This window comes from Muscardinus avellanarius, assembly GCF_963383645.1.
Source record: "Muscardinus avellanarius genome assembly, chromosome: 1".
Taxonomy (NCBI): domain Eukaryota; kingdom Metazoa; phylum Chordata; class Mammalia; order Rodentia; family Gliridae; genus Muscardinus; species Muscardinus avellanarius.
In genome coordinates, this window is record NC_137786.1 from 221,761,619 (window position 1) to 221,778,523 (window position 16,905).

The following is a 16,905-nucleotide window of genomic DNA, read 5'->3' on the forward strand; positions in this document are numbered from 1 at the left end:
ACTGAATTTGCTGATCATTCATAAAAGGCTTGTCTGCCTGAGGAAATATTGAGGCTTTAACACGAGAGTCATAAATACTCAGACATTGTTCTGAGATTAAGAACCAAACGGCTACTCAGCAAAGTTAATTTTGATAGAGGTTTTACCATTTAGAAGGAGAATGTGAACAGATTTCCATATGAACTGTATGTTCCAATTTTGGAACTTTCATTTGGAACTTGATTATCTTGTTTTAAGTAATTACATTTGTACTAATGATATAAAAGTTTGCTTGTATATTTACATATAAATATCTACACACACACACACACACACACACACACACACACACACACTCTCTCTCTCTCTCTCTCTCTCACTATTTCATCATGTTGTACTTTAGATCTCCAGAATTTTCTCATTCTATATTTCTGAGAATTTCTGACCTTTGTACCTATATACATTTAATGAAATATTATTTAATCTGAAAAACAAAGACTTTCCATTTATGACAACATGGATGAACATGGAGGATTTTAAGACATTTATATTTAATTGAAAAATAATAATTGTATACATTTATTGGGCACAGTGTGACATTTTGACATAATTTATAGTAACATGAATGAGCCTGCAAGAAATAATTTCTTGAAGAAACACTTATTGCATTGATCTTTTAATATTATAATTTTCTAATACAGTAAAAATTTGGCTGACTCAAAAGCTATATCATATTTTCATTATCCTTAAATTCTAATTCTTTTGTGTCTTCTATTGTGGTTTATCTTCTTATGGTTATTGAGAAATGTATTACTTAATTATTGTTGGAAGCCCTCTTAGTTATCAGCTTTAAGGTCACCTCAATCCATTTTGGGAGGGGTACAGACTGCCCACACATGTAGGTTTGTTTGTACTGCAAGCAAGTTTCCAAGAATCACATGAGACTGATAAGCAGTGACCTTGACAACTTCCTTTTTTTTTCCTGATTCATCATTTGTTGTTTTTTCCTGACTCATTCCATGACTGCTTTGCTGTCTCCTGTGATTAATTATTTTTACAATGTTTTGGTTAAAATCCTCAAAATAAAGACACTGGTATAAGGAGAGTGGGAGACCTCTCTCTCTCCAAGCTGCCCAATTTCTCTAATAATAAATCTGACTGCCTGCCATTCATGTGAGAGACTTCTAATCTCATCAGTCCATCAACAACACCATTCACAATGAATTATTAAGTGTATATGATTTTTCTGTTAACATCAACATAAATTAGTATTTTCAATGTATTTTTTCTTACAGAAGCAAATAAATTCAGATTCTGGACTATTGTATACATCCTCTGATTCTTCTTCTTCATTGATATAAGCATAAATACTAGTCTCTTCACCTCAAATGAAATAAATATAGGTAATGATGCCTCCTAGCATGTATCAGTGATTCATCTTTGAGGCATAATTTAACCCACAGAAATTTGATAACACTATCTTAGAAGAAATATATTGCACTTGAAGTTGTTAGATTTGATTTCTTAGTTAGGCAAGTTGAATTTTTCCAGATTTTAGTGGAGTCCATTACCTGTTAAAAATCTTTATTTGGGCCGGCAAGGTGGCACACGCTTGTAATCCCAGCGCTTGGGAGGCAGAGACAGGAGGATCACACAGGTTTGAAGCCAGGCGCGCTGGTTTGAGACCCTGTTTCCAAATAAAAAGTATAAAATAGGTCTGGAGAGTGTAGCCCGGAGGTAGAAGGGCTTCCAGGAACCCCATTACCACCCCCCCCCAAAAAAAAACTTTAGTTGGTTCTGATAGGTTCTGATAGGTACCTGCATTTAAGGTTTTATTTCACAGAGGATCCAAAATATAAACAAATGATACTCATTGGAGCTCATATTAAGCCAAGTTAAGGGAAAAACACACTGGAGGTCATTATGCACTGTTTGCATTTTGGAAAAGAATTATTTTTTTTCTTGTAGAAAGAGTTGTTTAATAAATATTGGATTAAAATTAAATAACTGAATTGAAGAAATGGATATTGTTGCTGTTCCAACTGAAACAGATTCAAGCCTTGATCAAAAACCTCAACAGAAAGTGCAGAATTACAGTTTTCTTTCTTTATAAGAAATGAATGTTTATTTCAATAGACTCTTCAGTTCCAAGCTTCTTGCCTCTGAGCCTCAGAACTTCTTGGGCAGAGACTGTCACATTCAGAGTGAGAACATCGTTCGCTGGGTAAGGAACTGGAACTGTTTTCTCCTTCAGTCTGGTTTAAATATCACTTGTCTTACATTAATCTTTCAAAATTTAAAAATCACCTTTACCCTGTGGAACTTTTATTTTTTCCTCATTCTTTAAGTTTATTTCCAGACATGTTATTCTTTGGATACTATCATAACAGTCATTCCATTATACTTTCTAGAAATATTTAAACTTTTTAAAAAGAATTTTATTGGCACAATATAATTATACATTATATTGAGATTCGAAGTGATACATTAATACATGTATGCAACATCTCTTGGTGGGGTTCCCTCATAATCCACCATAGTATCCTTTTCCCTCCCCATATGTGCTAGTAATGTTGTTAATGATGCCTTCATATGAGGACATAATATTCTTTGGTCTGTTTTATTCCTCAGTCTTCCTTATCTCCTTCCTATCGTACCTCCCCAACCTCCTCCCTCTGTTCTATTGGTCTTTCTTTTAAATTATCTGAAGTCTCTTTTCTTTCCTATTTTCTCAATAGTTTTCACACACTAGAGAAAACGTAAGACTCTTGACTTTATGAGATTTCTTGATCTCATTTAGCATCACATTTTCACATTAGAAGCTTTTTTTTCAGCACTTGACAGTCAGCTACTCTTTCTTGGCAAGACTCACATCTTTTTCCTCTAAGGAATATTTAAAAGAAGAAACCAGTTTAGGAGAGATTAACTCATTTGAATTTGTTCCAAATGTGTTAACAAACAAATCTATTAAACAGAGTGATGATGTAGAAGTGTAGTAAACTGTATCTGTGTATATAAGTGGAAAAATTATTTCTCTATTACATAGTGCCCTAGGAGGTTTTTGAAAACTCAAATGTCTAGTCCTCGAGGCACCCTATGTTCATGTTATATCCATTCTCGTTTGCACATCTTAATTTCATGGTATGAGATTGTGGAAGCACAACTGTTTTTGATTAAGAAGAGAAGGGCCATAGGAAGATGCTATTTGAACGACTGAGAGACTGAAGAGTTCTGCTTGTGCTTGTGAGAAACTCATCCTCAGCTTTGTCATGGAATTACACCCCAGCCTTTGCCTTGTTAGGTGCAGAGCTTAATAAATAGAATTATAATATGTCTTCAAAGTAAAGGCCTTTTTTTTTGTTTTTTCACCATAATGGACTAAAAAAGAAATAACTTATGTAATTAATTTAGGTGTTACATTTTATTTTGTTAAAATTTATTTTGCCACCAAATAAATATTTGCTTTGGCTAAGTTAATTTACACTAATTGAATCACTTTTTTTTAGATAGTCCTACAAACATGATTATTTTTCTATGAAGACATTTCCACAGCTGGTAAGAATATTTAGTTACCTCTGTACAATAACACTAACATTATACTTAAATTTTTATTTAAGATTTCTCTATTTAATGTATTCACTTTTACATTTTCTGAAACACTCAAATAATGGGAGGTCTGTCTGGAAATATGTTTTACTGTGGCTACTTGATACTATTTCTGGATCCAGTGGTCAGCTATACTTCATCATGTGTTCTATGAAGAAACATAGGTACATGAGGTATCTGCAGTCACTCTCAGTAAGGATGCTTTTATTTTCTAGAACAAGAACAAGATTCCAGTTGTGAATTCTTAAAACAACTGAAAATTGAAAACTGAAAGTTCCTGTGATATGTTAAAATACAGCTAATATCATAAAGGTCATATATTCTCTTAGGAATGCCTGAATTGGGAAAATTAAATCGACAACAGAAATTAGTCATAACATACAATGTATATTCAGTTTTAAAGTTATAGCCTGATATTTATTTATTTTTAATTTTGCCAAATAGCAAGTGATATATGCTTCATACCTAACAAATAAATCAATCAAGTTGTTACTTTAGCTTGCGGGATATTATATTTTACATGATATGTTGACAAAGAAGTATAATTATTTTAGATATATTTATATTAATGAATTTATAATTGCATATGTACTGGAGTACAAGGGAACACATGACTATTATGTTCTGGAAACATATAGAAAATTTTATATGTGAATCTTAAAATTATCCCAGCTAACATGCTAGCATATATAGAGAAAACCACAATAAGGGAAGTACTTTATATACTATTGGTTAGATTCATAAAATTATAAAATTTGCATGAATTTTTTAAATGATAGGATTATCATTGCAAAATCCATATTCTTAAAATTGTGTTTTTTTCTATTAAAATATTAATTTCATGATTTCAGTTAAAGCATACTACTATTATTCTCCAGTGTATATAGTATCAAATCCTTTATAACTTAAACTATGTATTATATATAATAGATACAGTTTAAGTATTCTATTTTTACTCTAAATAAAATAATAATTAAAAAGTCCAATGAATTTGTCCTGGTGAAATCCAGCACTGATAATTAAAGGCACTAAACATTGTAAAAGTAAACAGTGAAAGAAAGAGAGTTGGATGTAGACAAGTTTATATCCATGTGTTCTCTAGCAGGTGTGCTTTCATTAGTCTACAACTTTGAGAGCTATGGAACTCCTGAGTCAGATGGAAGCAGTAATGTAAGATGTGTAGAAGGCCCAGAGCCAACTGGCTTCTAAAGAAAGCTCAGACTCTGCCTATGTCCTCCTCAACGACCGAATCCGTGGGAACACAATCCTTTTGCTTGCTGCTAGTCTAATTATGTTCCTTCACAGGTAAATATTTCTAGTAATATTTCTATATGTGATAAAATAGATAATTTTTAAGGTATATAATGTTATCTCATGCCCCAGTCGTGTTCATGATTTACAGGTATACTATTCTTTATATCCTGGTCTATGAATCATTTTTACTGAACTGACACAGATCCTTATTTATTATTTTTTGAAGGATGTGTATTCTAGCTTCTTCTAATCACAGGAGATAAATGAATGAATTTCTGTTGTCACAGCTTTCCGTATATGTGATGGGCACTGTAAAGGATTAACACAGCAGTGTGGACAATATCTAACCACACAAATAAAAGTGATAGGTTTGAAAATAGAGAACAAAAATACAACTATGACCAAATTCTTAAATTGAAGGGTGACTTTCTCCAATACATGTTAAAAATCCAGACCTGTTTTTCCTCTCACTACCTTGGTGAAATAAGAAAATGCAAGGTAACTGCATTATTAAATTAAGCAAAACATCATAATGTTAATTAGTTGTGCCAAAAACATATCATGCATTCATTATTTCAATTTACACTGGAGTTGAAATTTTAAATATACCTTTATTGGTGCACTGTAACCATACATCATTTTGAGGTTTACTGTGATAGAAACATACATGCACATAGCACCAGGTGCACCTACTCCTCCCCTTCCCTATTCAAATATCCTTATTTTTCTGATACAATACTCACAGCACAACATCCAAGAATATTATAATCAGATATGATTTATTTGCATTTTACTAGGAAGCAAACAGCACTCTAGGTATTTTACATGTAATCGTCGTCGTCATCATCATCATCATCATCATCATCATCATCTAAGAAGCAGATGCTAATGGTTATCCTTATTATAAAAGTGATGAAGCAGAGGAACAGGGAGGGTGATTAAGTTGCCAGAGGTCCCATAGATAGTAACTAGCTGAATCTGAGACTGAAACAGGAGTAGCAAAGCTCCACAGCACACCTATTCATCACTATGTTATTCTCATTCATTCTCTCCTCTCTCTCTCTTCCTCTCCCTCCTTCTTTTTTCTCTCCAAGGATGTCTTCTTGGGTCTTTTCTAGGTAAATACCTAATGAGAAACTTGGAGTTCTTACTTGGTTACAGTAGTTACCATATCCCATTTACCACTGGTTAGAAGTCTTCAAGAGACAGTGGTAAGCCTGGAAATTATTTGATTATGGAACTATTTAAAATGTCATGGGGGAGAGAATGGGGTGGGAATTGGGGAAGGATTAAACGAGTGATGTGTGCACGTATGCCCCTACCATCTTGTACTCCATAAAGATGTATGACTACAATGAAGCAATGAAAAATTTAAAAATAAAATGTCAACAGAATATAAAAAGGTAGGGATACACTAATGGTATAAATAGTTGAACTGGAAAGATGATCAACTAGTTCAATCCTTTTATTTTTTCAATGTGCAAACAAACATTTGTAATTCCATTTAGAAAATGACACAAACTTATGCCTTCTCATGCTGAGTATGGACTTTTCCCTTTACTTTGGAATTTGGAAGTTCTATTTATGAACACTCTTAATCCCTTTAAAAGTGTCAACTATAAAACTATGCCACACTGGGCGTGATGGCACACACTTGTAATCCCTGCACTTGGGAGACGGAGACAGGAGGATCGTGCTGGTTCAGAGTCAGCTCGCTGGTTTAAGAGATCCTGTTTCCAAAGAAGGGCTTTCATGAACCCCAGTACCACCAAAAAATAAAAAAAATAAAACTATGCCACACTATTCTTTACCTTTCTTTTAAGTTTTATTCTCTCTTTTTTAACTACCTGGAATTTGAGTTTGAAAAAACATGCTGTCTGCCAGTGTAGCAGTTGGTAACAGTCATGAGATAGTTCAGTTCAGTTAAAAAATATTTGCTGAAAATTAGGACAGTATATGTAAATGTATTAAGTATTTGGTTTAGGTACCAATAAAATGGACATAATTATAGCTCCTTTAAAAACAGATAGAGTCAGATGAAATAACTTCGACAAGGAATAAAGGTTAACTAATTTTGTAGTTATTTGATATATTCCAATTATTGTCTCTCAAAGTTTAATGAGAGATGTATGAAGATCGAAAGTGCTTTCAGATATACACATTGGGCAGATGTCTATATCATAGTACTGAGATTGATTTTCCAGAAGAGGTGCTATTTTGATACTACCCAAATATCACTGTAAAATAACTCCCCACAAATACTACTGACCCACAGGACTTATTCTGTGTAAGATTTCTTGCCATCATTAGAAAGTATGTTCCACTCTTTTTGTGACTGCTGACTTCTGTATCAGGAAAGAATGTATTTGAAAGAATTCTTAAATTTGTGAATGTTATTCCTTTGTCTTTTCTTTATAGAGACACGGTGACCTTGAGCTGAGAGATAGAATTCTTAAATTTGTGAATGTTATTCCTTTGTCTTTTCTTTATAGAGACACGGTGACCTTGAGCTGGGATCTATAAATTGTAGGTTTAATGAAATCATCTAATGGGAGTTAAAAATGCTAATAGAAGGTCTACTAGGCTCCTTGGAATAAGATCACAACATAAATTTGCTAAGTATATACCAAATCAATACTCTACAAGATATATTTATGGAGATGTGTTTTATGAAATAAAAGATTTTGATGGTCTTGTTGACAGTTTCATAGCAGATCCTATTTTGAGTTCTCTTCTCTGAATCAAGTCTTTTAGAAAAATAAATGGGACACAGCAACAATGTCACAGAATTTGTCCTCCTGGGCCTCACTCAGGATCCTGATGGGCAAAAAGCATTGTTTGTCATGTTTTTATTGATCTATATTGTGACAATGGCGGGCAACCTGCTCATCGTGGTGACTGTCATTGCCAGCCCCTCCTTGGGCTCCCCCATGTACTTCTTCCTTGCCTGTCTGTCACTCATGGATGCGGGTTATTCCTCTGCCATAACACCCAAGCTAACCATAGATTTGCTCTGTGATAAGAAGACGATTTCCTTCCCAGTGTGCATGGGCCAGCTCTTCATAGAACACTTACTTGGTGGCGCTGAGGTCTTCCTTCTGGTGGTGATGGCCTACGACCGCTATGTGGCCATCTGTAGGCCACTGCACTATTCAACCATCATGAATCGGCGGGTTTGCAGCCTCCTGTTGGTGGTGTCTTGGGCTGGAGGTTTTGCCCACTCTGTGGTTCAACTCATCTTTGTGTACAACCTCCCCTTCTGTAGTCCCAATGTCATTGACCACTTCATCTGTGACATGTATCCATTACTGGTACTCGCGTGCACTGACACCTACTTCATAGGCCTCACTGTGGTGGCCAATGGTGGAGCGATCTGTACGGTGGTCTTCATCCTTCTTCTAATCTCCTATGGATTCATCTTAAACTCCCTTAAAACCTACAGTCAGGAAGCAAGACGCAAAGCCCTGTCCACCTGCAGCTCTCACATCACGGTGGTTGTGCTTTTCTTTATTCCTTGTATTTTTATGTATGTTAGGCCTGTTTCCAACTTTTTCTTTGATAAATCTTTGACTGTAGTTTATACTGTCATTACTCCTATGTTGAATCCATTAATATACACTTTGAGAAATTCAGAGATGAAAAATTGTATGGAAAAACTTTGGTGTAAAAAGTTTACTATGGATAGAATAAGAATGCCCTAACCTGAACATGTCACTAATTCTAAAGCAACAGATAGGCAGAAAGTTCTAACAGAGGATGATTGATAGATTCAACTCAATGATAGATGAAGATTCAACTCTCTAGGTAGGCTTCTCTTAACTTTTACAAAACAAAAAAAAGGTACAGTAAATTATCCTTTGAGATTAGAATCAATCTAATAGAGAATTCATTGAAAATGTTCAAAATAAACAGGTTTTAAAAAATAAATCTAAGCTTACCTTGTAAATTTATTTTCCCCATTTTAGACTGAAGTGAGATTTAGAAGAAAGTGGTTTAATATTTTCACAAAATCTACTTAAGCTACTTGATTTGAAAATATACTATCACACACATTGGGAGGAAGGACTCTGACTAATTCTTAGACAAATTTTTGGGACTAAAAGAGATTTTTAAATTGTTTGCTCTTCTATCAGTATAGCAGATTGATATAGCTGCATTTTATACATTGTTTTAGGATTATTTCTCTTTCTCAGGTCTTTATCTCTTTATTTTCATCTCTATGTGTTTGGATGGCAGATTACATTGTGCTTAGCTAAAGATGCTATAGTGAACAAGTTTGTTAGATGGGATGTGGTTATGAGAAAAGCAGGTTCTAGTTCTTGAATGTAAGATATTTATTTTAGAAACCCTCACCAAATCAAGTTGTAAACATGTTTTTTAGAAATTACTTACTAGTTGACAAGTACATTCTTGTTATTCACAGAATAGGTATTCCCTTACTTTGTCTTCATGATGCTGAAGTAATCAGTTAAGAAATGTGTTTTTTTTTTTACACGAGGTGCAAGTTCCCTAAAAGTTGTAAGTAGTCTCAAGATTTTAATTGTAAATAAATTATTTTGCAAAAATAATATTTTGCTTTCAATCTTATGTAAAAACAACAATTTTTTTTCTCTACCTGCAGCTGTCTTGGAACAACACAAACCAAGAAGATGGTAGAAATTGCTTTCACTGCAGTATGGAAGCATCACCTCTGCTTTTAAGAGTTTTCTTTTATTTTTCTTTTTGTTGAACTATTTTTAGTGTGTATTTAAAAGTATGCTACCTGATGATATAAAATTTATATAGGTAATGAAAAGATTATAAAAGTGAAGCATATTAACATATTTATCATCTCATGTAGTTATCCATATTTTTTTACTTCATTGTTAAAGAAGCTAAAAATCTACTTAATTAGTATAAACCCGAATACAGTGCAGTTTTATTATATATGGTCTTAATATTGACCATGAATCAGAGATTACAAGGTAGCAAAGGCAGATATATAGTATGAATTAGTCTAGAGTTTTAATGTACAATAGGTTTATTTTTCTAACCAAAATATATATTTTAGAAATTTTAATAACTTAAAAATGTTACAATTCAAACCATGTCCAATAAGATATATAATTTAGTTATAAATTTTATAGGTTTACCTAGAATATTATTAGGATTGTTGAAACTATTTGTATGTACTGTACTTTCCTGATACCATTCCTCTCTCTTGTCAGAAGTAATTCAAATTATGAACTTTATGTTAATCATAGTTAAAAATTTAAAGTACAAATATAAGCATTCTTAAAATATATCTTTTAAATTTTATTTCTTACATTTATTAAATTCGTATTACTTAGTACCTAGGTTTTAGAATTTTCTTTTATGTACTGTGTTCACTTTCTAAGATTTGATCATGTGGTTTCATTCTCCTCCTCTTCCTTGATGAGTGTTAGACCCTGTGAGAAAATACTACATATTGTGTATCCATTGACTCATTGGCCATCCGGTTGTTTCCCATTTTTATCTTGCATGTAGTTTTATTATAAACATATATTCTGAAATACATTACTGAAGTTATTTTGTGTTAAGATATTTATACATTTACTTTTACAGATGATTGCCTTTTTATCCTGAATGTAGTATTCTAAGTCACACTCTTAACAGCATTATATAACCATTCCATTATTCCATTTTCTTACCAATACTTGACATTGTGAGATGTTTAATATCTTTGTGAGCTGGGCATGGTGGCACACGTTTGTAATCGTTCAGGAGGCTGAGACCAGAGGATCGTGGTTCGGGGACAGCCTCATCTACTTAGTGAGGCCCTCCGCAACTTAGTGAGACCCTGTTTCAAAATAAATAGTAAAATATAGGGCAGGGGTATAGCTCAGAGGTTGATGCCCCTGGGTTCCATCCCCGGGCCTGCAAAAAAAAAAAAAAATATATATATATATATATATATATATATATATATATATATGTATGTATGTATATCTTTGTGATATATATATATCTTTGTGAATGTAATAGATATAAGATTGTGATTTTAATTTTTCTTTCTGCAAGTGAAATTGGCATATTCTAATAGGTTTAGTGAACAACTTTTTTTTTTTTTGGTGGTACTGGGGTTCCTGGAAGCCCTTCTACCTCCAACCTATTTTTACATTTTTATTTGGAAACAGGGTCTCCTAAGCCAGCGCCCGCGACTGGCTTCGAACCTGCGCGATCCTCCTGTCTCTGCCTCCCAAGCGCGGGGATTACAAGCATGAGCCACCACGCCCGGCCAACAACAATTTTTTCTAATCTTCTATGGAATGTGTTCTTATGTCTTTTGCTAATTTTTTCTATACATTGTCTCCCCATTATTACAGTGTGGAAATTCTTTAGGTTTCCTCCCTTCTAAGCCTTTATTGCTTCACATGTATCATCAAGTCTTCTCTCTGTTTTTTTTTTTTACACTATCATCATTGCATTTGATAAATAGGAACTTTTTATTTTTTAATATTTTTCTCTATTTTATGAATGGATATAGAAAAATTATACATTATATGATATGGACATGTTGTTTTGAAATATATATATAGTAGAATGGTTAAATTGAAATAGTTGACATACTCATCATCTCCCACAGCCATTTCTGTGGTAAGAACACAATCTATTCTTTCAGTCTTTTTCAAGAATACAATACATTGTGATTAACTATTGTCACCATTCTGTGCAACTGAGCTCTTGATATTATTCTTCCTTACTAAAATATTTTGTCCTTTGACCAACATTACTCACACACTCCTTCCAGCACCCGATAATCAGCATTCTACTCTTTGCTTCTTTGGGAACTGTTCCATGAACACTTAAGAGATCTACCGAATAATCACATACCTGTTTTCTCTTTTCCTACTCTTGTACTGATACATATTCTACACATTGGTATTTTTAAACTATGTGATCAGTATGACTTCTCAACCCCCTTAAGCATAAAAAATGCTTAATCTTTATTTGAGTCAAGTTTTCAATGACTTGTTCTGAAATAAAACTTCTTCATCTTCTGGTTGTGGGTTTATATGTCAATTGATAAGTCCTGGTTAAACTGTAGACCCACCAAATTTATCAATTGTGTAGGTCATGATTTATTTTTATGAGAGTTTTTACACATTGTTATCAAAATCTGGACTTTATTACTCTTGTTGTTATTTACATACGTTTATTGGTACATTATAGTCTCATGTCATTATGTAGTTCAGAGTTACATTTTCATTTCTTTCCAGACTGGACTCTTTCCTTATATCAACTTTACCACAAGTTGTTCCTTTATGATATTTTCCCCAGAGAGTATTGTCTCCATAAATCTTGTTCTACATAGCTATTATCCTTCTGGCATCTCTGGAGATGTATATGCTGTCCTCAGAATTATGATTAAGGTCCCAGTGAATTTAATTAGAGAAAATTCACCCTTGGAGATGCAGAAGTTGAATGATTCAGTGATGTGTGCTATGGTTCAAATACAGATAAAGCATTGACAGGTCCCTCGCACTTGCCTCGGTGTCTGTTATCTGTGTTCAGATGACAGTTCTTTCAAGGAATGGAATTAGAAACTCAAAACATGAAATAGAGATTAAAATTATTCTTCCTCCTTCAGGCAGTTCAAAGTCCAACTATGCTCTATAAAGGCAGGTCAGTATCCTTGACTAGTAATTAGATTGTTTTAAAGGCTATTTTATTATTTCATTTTTATTCTTATCAAACATATATTGCAAATATTTTTGCAATTCTTGTTCCCACAAAATTCATTTTTTAGATCTCAAAATGCTTATTTCATATTTGTTTATTATTAGGACCAATTTTGTCAACAATGAAGACATTGGGATTACGATACAACGATGTTTATTTTTGAAAATACCAATTAATAGCCGGGTGTGGTGGTGCACGGTTGTAATCTCAGTACTTGGGAGGCTGAGACAGGAGGATTGCAGGTTTGAAGCAAGCCTCAACAGCTTAGTGAGACTCTCAGCAACTTAGACCCTGTTTCTAAATAAAATATAAAATAGGTCTGGAGGTATAGTATGGAGGTAGAAGGCCCCTGGCTTCTGTCCCCAGTACCACAAAAACTCCAATTATTTAAAAATAACATACTCTCTAAAATGCTGATGAATAAGGCTTTCTATAAGCAGGGATAGAGTTGATTACATAGACATATTTCAAGGTATAGTAATGATGCTTACATGTTTTAGTTTCTGAGTCCAGAGATGACATGAGTACATGCCATTGTTATCATGTGGGCCATTGTTATCATTTAAGGCCATGGAGAAGGCCCCACAATCCAGAACTTGGACTGAATTACTTTTTTTATGCAGGTAACCAAGAAAGTGTGTTTATAGGTGAGATTCTGGGATAGGCTTCACATTATGCAGCAAAACTCTGGTGGTGAAGGAACTCACAGTCTTTCAAAAATTATATGTGATTCTGATAACTGGTCACATTAAGGGTCCTTTTTTGATTGCTAAAATATTTGTAGATTGACTCAAATTTGTAATATTCTTTTGGAATATTATAAAATTATAAAATCCAGAATAAATGTATCTTCTCTAATTTCAGTATTTTTCAAAACTAATTTCACACACACTTAGTTGGGAGACGTACGGGCAGGTATTTGTAAATCTCATGATAAGATCAACCTCCTACAGATTTTAGGTCAGATTGAAGTGAATGTTAACAGAGATTTATATGTTACTCCTTGTCATTACTAGGATTATTTTTTGGTGGTACTGGGGATGGAACCTTTCTACCTCCGGGCTACACTCCCAAACCTATTTTATATTTTTATTTGGAAACAGGGTATTTTAAGCCAGCAAGGCTGGCTTTGAACCTACGTGATCCTCCTGTCTCCGCCTCCCAAGTGCGGGAATTACAAGCGTGCGCCATCATGTCAGGCCCAGGATTTTTTTAGAGAGGTAACTGGACTACTGAATACTTATTGTACATATGATGTAGGTGTTTGTTCTGAAGCGTCTTGCTCTCTCTGGTTTGGATTCTCCCCTTCTGTCATTGTTATCCTTCCACACACACCTCCTTGCATCTTGCAACAGCAGCTTTCAACAAAGTATACACTCCTTCACATTTATCCATGCTTGTATAATTATAGACAAACATGTATAGGCAGAGGCATGTATGATATTTTTACTTCTGCTTTATAACAATATCCCATTATGTCTAATTTTATACTTATTTTTCTTAATAGTCACTTGGGGCAATTTCTTTAAGAGTCATGGTTTATCTGTAGTTATTCTTTTAAACAACTCTTCTCTACTTGGTAAACTTTTATTTTATTCAATAATTTCTTAATTAGCCACTGTAGAAATGTTACAAAATTCTATGAAAATGTTCTTAAGTACTAGGGCTTTAAATTTTATGGAATATATTTTTTTATGTATAATTGTTTAGGCAAAAGCTATATACATTTTTATTTATAACAGAGACTGGAAAATTATAAAATAAATATTTAAAATATTATAGAATTTATATTTTCACTAGTGAAATAAAAAACACCCGTTTCATTTTTACCAGATTTTTTTTATCAGTCTGATAGAAAAAAATAGTTATCCCATTTTTTAATTTTCCCATTTATAGGTGAAATTCATCATGTGTCATGTTTATTGGCCATTTGGATGCACTTTTTCATTAATTGCTTTTTTTTTGGCACTAAGGCTTGACTCAGAGTCATTCTACCTCCAAGATATACCCCAGCCCGATTTTATTTCTTATTTGGACAGGGCTTCACTAAGTTACTAAGAGCCTCGCTAAGTTGCTGAGGCTTTGAACCTGAAGTCCTTCTGTCTCAGCCTCCCAAGTACTGGGATTACAATTGTGTACCACCACATCTGGCCTGTTTCTAGCCATTGCCCATTTTGTTTTGATTTATGTTTTATGTATTAATGTAATGTCTATGTATGAAAGTATCACTACCAATTTCACTAACATGTATGGGGAGGGAGAAGTGGGGTGGAATCCAGAGAGTAACACTCTAAGGGGTGCGTCCAAGTATGTTTGTATCACTTTGATCTTCTCTAGGATGTATGCTTACCATGCACCAATAAAAATATATTAGATATTTATTAGAGCTCTTCAGGTATTTTAGATATTCACTTTGTGTATGTCCTTTCAAATGTAAATTTCTTCTGCAAAGTGCTTGTGTCTATTGACTTTATAGTATTCTAGAGATTCAAAGTGATACGAACATACATGCACAAATCACTTAGAGTATTTTCCTCCCCCTCCGCCCTTCCCCAAACATTTATGAGATTGGAAATGGCACCTTCGTATATGGAGATAACATTGTTGGAACTGTCTCCTTCCTTAGTAATTCTTTTTACCTTCCCATCTCTTTCCCTTAATCTCCTCCCACTATTCTATTGATCTCTCTCTTATCTCTCTATTACCTAAAGTTTCTTTAGTTTTCTGTTTTCTTTTTTAGCCTCCCCCAATGAGAGAAAACCTATGACCCATGACGACCCAAGACTGGGTGGATTTCACTTAGCATAATATTTTCTCCTTCTATTCATTTTCTTGCAAGTAACATAATGTTGTTCTTTTTATGGCTGAGTAAAATTTTATTTATATTTTCTTTATCCCTCACTCTGCTGATGGATACCTAGCTTCGTTCTATAATTTGGCTATTATGAAGTGCTGCTATTACCATGGGCATGCCTATATCGCTATCATATTCTGACTTTAATTATTTTGGAAAGATACTGATGAGTGGTATAGCCGGATCAAATGGCAGTTCCATTTTTTTTTTGGTCTTTTGATGAATATCCATGGTGATATGCACAGTGAGTGTACTAATTTATAATCTCACCAACACTGTTTAAGACTTTCTGTTTCCCCACATTCTCGCCAGCATTTATTTATTTATTTATTTATTTAGTATTTATTTATTTATTTTTGTATTCTTCATGAATTCTGTTCTAATTGGACTTATATGGAACCCTAGTGTTGTTTTAGTTTGCAGTTCTGATTGCTAGTGATGTTGAATAGTTGATCATTTGAGAAATGTCTATTCAGTTCAATTCCCCAATATATATATATATATATATATATATTTTTTTTTTTTGTGGTACCGGGAGTGGAACCCAGGGGCTTTTCTTCCTCTGGGCCATACTCCAAGACCTATTTTATATTTTATTTGGCTATTGAGTAAGATCCCATTATTTTGATTGAGCTTTCTTTTTTTTTTTTTTTGGTTTTAAGTTCTACCTTTTCCAGATTCTTAAAAAAACTGAAATTTTGTAATTTGTTTATTTAAAATTTCATCTGTTGGGAGGAGAAAAATTTTCTAACTGTAGGATATAAAAAGGCTGGTAATAGCTAAGAGGTAAAATACCTGTCTTGCAAGCACAATACCCTAAGTTTGATTCCCAGTACCAAGAAGAACGATACAAAACAATGTTGAGCTAAGAACAAAACAAAACACACAACAAAACAAACAATATACAAAGCCATCTTTTCTTTCTTAATTTGAAAGTAAATATAGCCAGGCACGGTGGTGCAAACTTGCAATATCAGCATTCAGGAAGCTGAGACAGGAGGACAGCAGTTTGTGGACAGCCTCAGCTACTTTGTGAGGCCCTTTGCAACTCAGTGAGACCCTGTTTCAAAATAAAGAATAAAAAATAGGACTGGAGGCACAGTTCAGAGGTAGAGTGCCCCTTGGTTCCATCCCCAGTACCGCAAAAAAAAAAAGTAAATATGAAGTAAATCTTGCTTTATTCCATTCTTATAATATTAGTTACATGTGTAATTTTATTAGCTACTAAATGGAAAACTACTGATAGCAGACATTTACTTAATTATTCATCTTTGTCCCACATATATCTCTAATTTCTTCTCTCTGCATTCATTTGTAAGATCTCTGAAGTCAGTTCACCAGCCTTATATTCTTATAATTTCCAGCTGTTCTGGAACATAATAATGCATAATGACCATTGTTGGACTGAATAAACCAATTATCCTAAGATTTCATAAAGTCACAAGTCATAATTATAATTTCAGATGATTTTGTTCTGACTACTGAAATCAAGACATACAGAAGGGTGT

At 33.6% G+C, this 16,905-nt stretch overlaps 1 protein-coding gene across 1 annotated transcript; it reads left to right on the plus strand.

Annotated features, from left to right (window-relative positions):
• Window positions 1–7,601: 7,601 nt before the first annotated feature.
• Window positions 7,602–8,540, plus strand: LOC308259700 (olfactory receptor 4A16-like; the record flags this gene model as incomplete). The annotated part of the gene is made up of 1 exon (XM_080690892.1): window positions 7,602–8,540. One exon carries the CDS (start codon window positions 7,602–7,604, stop codon window positions 8,538–8,540), a length of 939 nt encoding a protein of 312 aa, XP_080547018.1.
• Window positions 8,541–16,905: the final 8,365 nt, after the last annotated feature.